This window comes from Cynoglossus semilaevis, chromosome 12, assembly GCF_000523025.1.
Source record: "Cynoglossus semilaevis isolate Cse_v1.0 chromosome 12, Cse_v1.0, whole genome shotgun sequence".
Taxonomy (NCBI): domain Eukaryota; kingdom Metazoa; phylum Chordata; class Actinopteri; order Pleuronectiformes; family Cynoglossidae; genus Cynoglossus; species Cynoglossus semilaevis.
In genome coordinates, this window is record NC_024318.1 from 10776747 (window position 1) to 10784208 (window position 7462).

Sequence of the window (7462 nt, forward strand, 5' to 3'; positions counted from 1 at the left end):
ACTTGACACTTGTTTACATCTTGCTACAAGACTATCAAGTTCCCTTCTCCCATATTGAGCGAACAACAAAATACATCAAAACAGTGTTTCATTAGGAAAACATTTTTTAAAAAAACACATAAAAGGAGCATCATTAGCATCCATTTGAAGCCATATGTTTCCAGTGTCCTGTAATCAACCAACTTTCGACCAGATGTAAAACCTCCCTGCTGTAGGCACTGCAGGCTCGGCTGGTTTAAAGCAGAACAACATTAGAAAATGCACAAAATGTGATACTATAATAACATATTGCCGTCTGATACTATGCTATTGATCTGAGGCAAAACGACAGATGAAAGGTTTTGCAAGTAGTTCTGGACAAATTGCAGTCTGTGGGAAAACGAGTGCGCTTCTCAGTAGGTAGATGATAAAACAGAAACAAAACCTGTATGTAAGTGGATAAGAGTGATTAACAGCTGGACAGTCAGGAGCCTGTTTAAAAATAACATCAGGGGGTGATTCACACTCACTGTCTCCTCATACAGTATGTGCTGTCTCCTCTTACTTTTTCAATAAATAGGATTATGGGATGTGTGACTTTATTTATATAAATGAACACAGCTTAGATGAGAAAAATAATTTAAACAAAAGAACGTCTGACTTCATAAACTCTTCAGACTTCCACTTATTAAGAGGAACAGTAAAACCAAAACCTGTACTTCCTACTTTTTACAGTCCATTTAGCCAGCTATGCAAAGCGTTACTTAAAAAAACATTCTAATTTGTCTCAAGTTGTTTTTAACATTTGCCCTAATTGCCAGACCCTGCGTTACACCTAACAGCTTCTGTGAAGTCTTTTTCTGTACGTGACGGCAGCAGCTTTTTTGCCTCTGTGTTTCTGAGGGCAGCAGTGAGATGACTCTGGCCTGCTGCCCTCTCTCAGTTGGATTAGCCCGACTCACTGGCCTCTGTGCAGCAGTTTAAAGAGCCAGAGCAGGAAGATGCTTACACTAATATGTCATGATGGATCAGCTCGCCATGCAGACAGCATATGGAAGACCAAGGCATTTTGCTCAGAAGAATAAGAGGAGCCATTCATGCTCACCAAAAAACCCACAGCAGTTCTTTCCATCAGGCCCCGTGATTGGCTGGACACAACGCTCTGCTCTATCACTTGTATGTGCGTCTTTGGTACAATTGGCTCTGCTAACATTTGTATCAATCATTCCATTAGTGTCTCCCAGATGACTTGATGACTGCAGTCTCTGTGTAATTTTGGTATGCATCACAGGCTGCAGAGTGGGCCAACAAAAACAATTCAATGTAACTGTTGGAGTAAGGAAATGTAACCTCTGACTAAAATAAAGAACAAGTTCCAGGATTTTCTCTCTCTCTCTCCAGAAATCAGTCAAGACCGTGCAGATGTTTTGATTTCTGGATTCCAAGAGTCAAACCTTTTTTTAAAAGAGGAGTCAAATTTATTAATGTAAAAATACCCAGAACTGACTGTTACTGTAGTACCTTAACTTTAACACATATATTTCAAAAATATTTGGTTTGATTGGTAATGTAATTAAATCCAAGCATTTGGATAGGTTTCAGGTCAGTAAGGTTTGCTCAGGTTTAACCACACTGTAAAACATTATAACACTATAATATACAGCTATAATAATAATAGCAAACAGTTAGCAAACCTGCTAACTAATACTTTTATTGTAAATATAACTCCTTATACATATATCATTTCAGACCAAACTGAAAGCTTAATAATGCTTATGAAGACTCCCAGTCAAACAGGCATTTCAATTGGTTTGTGACTGATTGAATTTGACCAGTCAAATAACATATCTGTGTCACGTTATTGTGCAGTCGGACCATAAGCAGCAGCAGAACTGTACTTACATTATTCACTGAGCACTCAGGGCTCCGGCAGCACGCAGTCTGAATAAAGTTGAACCTAGAACAGCACCTAAGAGGAACAGGTCTGGTCTGAATGGAGGAGTAATCAGTGCTGAGCAGCATTTTCAGTATGGATGATGTGAAAAACACAGGAGTACCTGAGGACGTGTGGAGCCACGCTGAATAAGAGAGCGATGACGGCCAGTAAGAGAGCTGCAACCAGGATAGCTGTGGGAACGACACAAAAAGTTCACGATAGTACTATACATTTCTTTGAGAAAATAACGTAGACGTCTTAAAAAAGAGCTGATAAAATAGTTGAAACAATAGTATGAATTGTCTCCCCCTTGCTGTCCACAGGGAATCAAACCATGTCAAAGGGGATTCCTCAAGTGACAAACAAGAGCCTAATGGAAAACTCTGGGTCAATCCATCACACAACAATCTCTCTGGGTAATCTAAGTCTGCTCTATGGGAACAGACGATAACGCAGCACTACACTGAGGTCAGAATGAAAAACGGTTTAAAGGGAATATATAAATGTGTTCTTTGGGCTAACATTCGATCACGTCAGGGCTAATCTTTAGATATCACTGTTGTGTTTTTCCATTTTTTTGGATGCCTCTCTACTACTCTAGCTAACTTTATTTTCTTTATTGACTTTATTTTGTCAAATACGGCCCTGTTTCTATTCTTTATATTTCTGGACTTACCTTCTGTTATCTGTTGTTTATGTATAGTTGTTTTTTTACATCTTGTTTTGAAACTATTATTTAATTACACTAATTTGAACGAATTGGCTACAGCTGCAGCTACCTCTACACTACGGAAGCCTGGTTGAAAATGAAGACATTTCAAGGACAGACAGCCCTGAGCCACCAATATTTTATTGCCCTCTTTTTGGTCTTTTGTCTCTTAAAATGCGGTGTAGATATTTAACAGTACTGAAGATTATACATTTATAACACGTGGGCTCAGGAAATATTGTTGCAGCCTCTTTGTGTCAAAGCAGAGGAAATGAAGAGCCAGTGTGCACTGTGCTTGTTTTAGTGGAAAAACAAACACAGAGAAATGAATTTAGCTTGAGCTCTGAATCCTGGCTCTGACATCCACGGTGAAGGGAAAGCGTGGAGACATAATCACGTTGTGGCACTGCTGGTGTCCACTCGTAAAAATGTCATAAAGCTCTCAGCACATGAAGAGAAACAACACAAGATCTGTGCAACAGCAGCTCTCACCGCCCTCACCAGTGACTGTCAGAATAAACCCAGATTTAATGAAGAGACATTTGAAAGCAGCCAAATTAAACTCTGCTCGTCAATACCCTCGTCAAAGCCAAACACTTAGTCAATCTCTTGAATTTCTTAGAAGGAATCGGGGCCCCAGCAGGTGACTTGTGGTTTGTGGTATGAAGCAGAATACAGTACTAACATGATTAAAGGCCAGATCTGATAATACTGTACATCCTTTGAACAACAGTGCACAGCATCCAGCAAATGAGCTCATGGAGTCCTGCAGCAGATCGATGAGAAACGCTGAAGTAAACTTTGAAAATTCCCTAGCAGGGCAACTCTAACCTGTCTGGAGCTGCTGACCAGACCATTACTTAAGCTGAGCAAGTCCTACGGGGAGTTTGTATAATCACCGCTCTGTGAAGCTAATGGAAGCTCATCATACTGTGAGGGGTGCAGTCACACTGACCATATATCTGCTGGCATAATGGCTACTTGGCCTTAAAAGTCCGATCTACAACATAATCTGCAATACTGTTAAGTAGAGTGTACATTATGGAGGGAGACGCTTTCAAAATCCCATTACGCCCTAATCCTTCCACACTCCCTAATGTATTTCCCACAATCCCTCGCTCACGGAGCCAGGGCCTTAAAAACAAACACAGAAGCTTTTCTTTTGATCCCTTTTCAAGAAACCATGTCTTATTTGATCAATACACATCATGTCCCCAGAGAAGGATGGGAATTAGTGCTCGGTGGACGTGGACGGGACGAGTAATGTGGCTCTCTGCTGACTCGATTAGGAGAGGATCAAAGGCCTGGTCTGAGGGTAGAGACAAACCAAGGTCTTCTATTCAAAACTGATATTGTTTTGTTTTTTTACCTGTCGTGTACACTTACGCAGGTATGTGATGTTTGGACTTCTTTCCACACTGTGAACACAGTGGACTTTAGAGTCGGCCTCTGACAGTAGGATCCACACGGAGTAAAGACCTCCTTCACCGTACGTCTCACTCCACCTGTGATTTCAAAACAGTGACAAGAACACACACGTACACTCAAGGCTGCAGGTAGTGATCATTGCAGAAAAATACATGGAGCACATGCAACAAAATCAGGGTTTTTAACCCTGTGTGTGTGTGTATGTGTGTGTACCAAGTACTGCGATATTCTCACGAAGCCCAACAACATGCATGATTACTGTGATTGGACAATCTAAACTGACTCTAGGTGTGAGTGTAAACCGTGTTAAATACTTTGGTCTCTGTACATGTGGCCCTGTCTTGGACCAGGGAATGACACAGGGTGTATCGCTCCGTCACTTCATGACTGCTGGGATTGGCTCCTCCCACAACCACATAAAGGCTGAAGCAGTACAAGATGAACAAAGGAACAAAATATATTACAGTATAGCACATACTTTTCAGCCTAAAAAACGTGGGAGTCTTTCCCACCGTTTCTATAAAGCTCAGCAGCACCCCCTAGTGTCTTTAGCTTAAAAGTGTGCCCCTCTTGACTTCCAGCCATCTCCAGTTTCAGACCAAGAAAACATGCATTACACGCTCCTATTGATCCGCTGTAGGGATGACATACTAGCTATCACTCGGAGTGTTATTTCAAAGGGAGAAGGAAATCAATAGCAGCACAGTCTGGTTAGAGACCTCAGCATTGATCTGAAGGAGCCCAGGAGCAGGCCTCGCAGAGAGAAAACAGGCAAAAACACCAAGAACCTGTCAAGATGCAACTGAATCCCTGGCACCGTGTTCACAGGGTCACCCCCAAATTGGACGGCTCCTTCCCCAGTAACTTGTCAGCACTGATTGTTTATAAATATGGCAAGCATCTCCTCCAGTTAACATCCCCGCTGAGGTTTCCTCAAGACGTGTGGCTTTGAAGCATTAAAGAGGCCTTTTCATCAATACTGGAACGTCGGGTTATATTAACCCCAAAAAGGCCCCTGATCGATACCCAGCGAGGAGGTTTATTTAAGGGAGGGCATCACTCAGGTCCAGAAAGCAGGTCAGGATGACTCCCCCTGCCCTGTAAATAATCTAACAGACTGCTGATGCAATCATCAGCTGCCAACACACTAGATTATGTCCGCAGAGGAGAGCGATGCACTCCCACGGGCAGAGTCATTATTGAGCAAACAGGAAACACACAAGCACGTTCACCTCTGATCACTGGTTTGATGCTGTTAATGTTAAACTTTACCTGCAGAGGGTTTCATTTCTCATCTCCACCTGAATGGTCAGAGTGAATTTAGTGCTGATCACCACTGACGCGTTGCTGCTGTTGGGTTTGACGGAGGCTAAATGCTGGTACAAACACTTGGGAGAAAAAAAAAAGAAAACAATTAAACCAGAAAAACAATGCCGTATAGTGTTTACCCTTTTTTTTTTGTACATGTATTTGAACCTTCCACTTTTTATGCTTGTCTGTTGAAGCCAACTAAAGGCTTGTTATTACTGTTACTACTATGTCTGTGTCCTTGTAGCCTATTCTGACTACTATTTATCACACACACACACACACACTTATATATATATAATTATGAATGTTTATTCTTTTCCCTGTTTGGATGATGTTATTTTAAAAGACATATCTAATTTACATTATTTTCTTGCCGTCAATTTTCCATTTTGTCCTTTTGTGGGAACCTTGAAATCTTTTAGTTTTTTTTTTTTGTGCACATAGAAACTTTTGAAGTAGAAAAGGAAACAAAGATTTCAGATTTCTTTACCTTGTAGCAAAAATCTGACCTGTAGAAAACCCGCACATCTTCTGTCAGCTGGTTATGTAAAGTTAACAAAGCCTGGTCCATTTTCAGACTGGTTTCTGCAACAGTAACAAGTCAAAGTCACAACACTGTGTCCTGTACTCCAGTCTTTTCCCTCTTCATGTGTAACTTCATCATATTTCTCAGCTACCTTTCTTCTTTCAATCAGTTCGTTCAGTGAAAACTTTTAGTTTCCTTCGAGCTACTTATCAAATATTTTTGGAAATGGAATGTTTTGAACTCTCTTTATTTAACCAGAACCAATCAAATGCCTCCTTGGTAAATTTAATGTTTCACAAGGTTGATTTACTGAAGCATCTGAATGTAATAAAATGTACATCAAAAATATTATTTAAGTAATGTAAATGAGACAATATCAGAATAAAAAAACAGTATTTGTTGAATACATATGGTGCATAGGCATATGAAGAAGTACTGACTTTTAAAAAAGGCAGGAAAATATGGTCTTGTTGTATTTTTGTGATCAAAAACCTGTTACATTTCAATAAAACCTGTGTTTGTGGTTCATAATTTGTGTCTTGTACACACCAAAAACTACAAAAATGACAACGGTGACTGAGATGAATTACGGTGGACACATTAAGCTCTGTCGACATCACAGATATAAGACAACAGAAGAGTGTATCACATAACAGTCACTGTCAAGATCATAACACTGACTCCATATTATTGACTGGGCTCCCACATGTCTACTGTCTGGGCTCCGTTTGCAGTTAGACTTTTGATGACATTGACCAAACACAAACAGCATAAGCTATACGTATCATGGCTACAAAATACTAGTACTACTTACATGCTAGTGATAAAAGCGAGGTCCAAATACCAGAAGAACCACTCCCACCACTGATAACTCACCTGAACTCACATGTTGCCCAGAACTGCTGGCTGCAAAGACCAACAAAGTCAGAAAAGCTTGAGTGGGAGTCCACAGCTCCATGTTGTTTCTCGAGAACAGACACTACTCTCAGCCTACACTCATCATCATGTCTTTTACAATAAAAAGCGATCAAAGGTTAAAATACTGCTGGGAAGCGTCTTTGTTTGCTTGTTATGGTTGTTTAAGGTGAAACCACACCTCAAACATTTAAAAGAAAAGAAAAAAAGGTATTTAATGAATATGTTGACAAAAAATAGTTTTCTACTGTATACTGTGTACAAGAGGCTTTTCAACAACAATATCAATGTTCAATCAGATTTTCTTAAAAAAACAAAAACATTTTTTTCCATTTTTAAAACATGAGTTTTTCTTTTTTTCTTTTTAAAAGTATTCATTTCCAGCGTGAGAGCCCTCTACAAATGAAGTATTTTTGTGACAAATTTTGTAGGTCACATTTTCCTTTCTTCACGTTTTTCATTTGCCTTTTCATCCGACTGTTCAGAGTTGACCACTTGTCACATCCTCTTCCTCTACTCATTTAATTAAGCTCTTCATTTCCCTGAGCACTCGCTGTGACAGCGAGTTCACCAGGCCAATCTCCCAGGATCACCTCATTAACCTTTGACATGAACTCCGTTCAGCTGAGGAGCAGAGCTGCTTTTATTCATGCTGTCC

At 40.2% G+C, this 7462-nt stretch overlaps 1 protein-coding gene across 5 annotated transcripts in view; it reads right to left on the minus strand.

The window, feature by feature from the left end:
• LOC103387461 (heparan-alpha-glucosaminide N-acetyltransferase) overlaps positions 1-7462 on the minus strand; it is a 27844-nt gene that overhangs the window by 19505 nt on the left and 877 nt on the right. Inside the window, exons 1-6 of one of the 5 annotated variants that reach the window (XR_003051302.1) lie at positions 6766-7384; positions 5854-5948; positions 5325-5440; positions 4011-4129; positions 2037-2106; positions 1882-1948 (exon numbers count right to left, since the gene is read on the minus strand). Coding sequence is in view for 4 of the 5 variants with exons in the window: in XM_008322118.2 (XP_008320340.1) it covers positions 1882-1948; positions 2037-2106; positions 4011-4129; positions 5325-5440; positions 5854-5948; positions 6766-6847 (549 nt within the window). In the remaining variant the exon portion in view is untranslated. Of the gene's footprint in view, positions 1-1881; positions 1949-2036; positions 2107-4010; positions 4130-5324; positions 5441-5853; positions 5949-6703; positions 7385-7462 lie in introns of those variants that run through there. The other 4 variants (XM_008322119.2, XM_025060807.1, XM_008322118.2 and 1 more) reach the window with 4 other exon arrangements.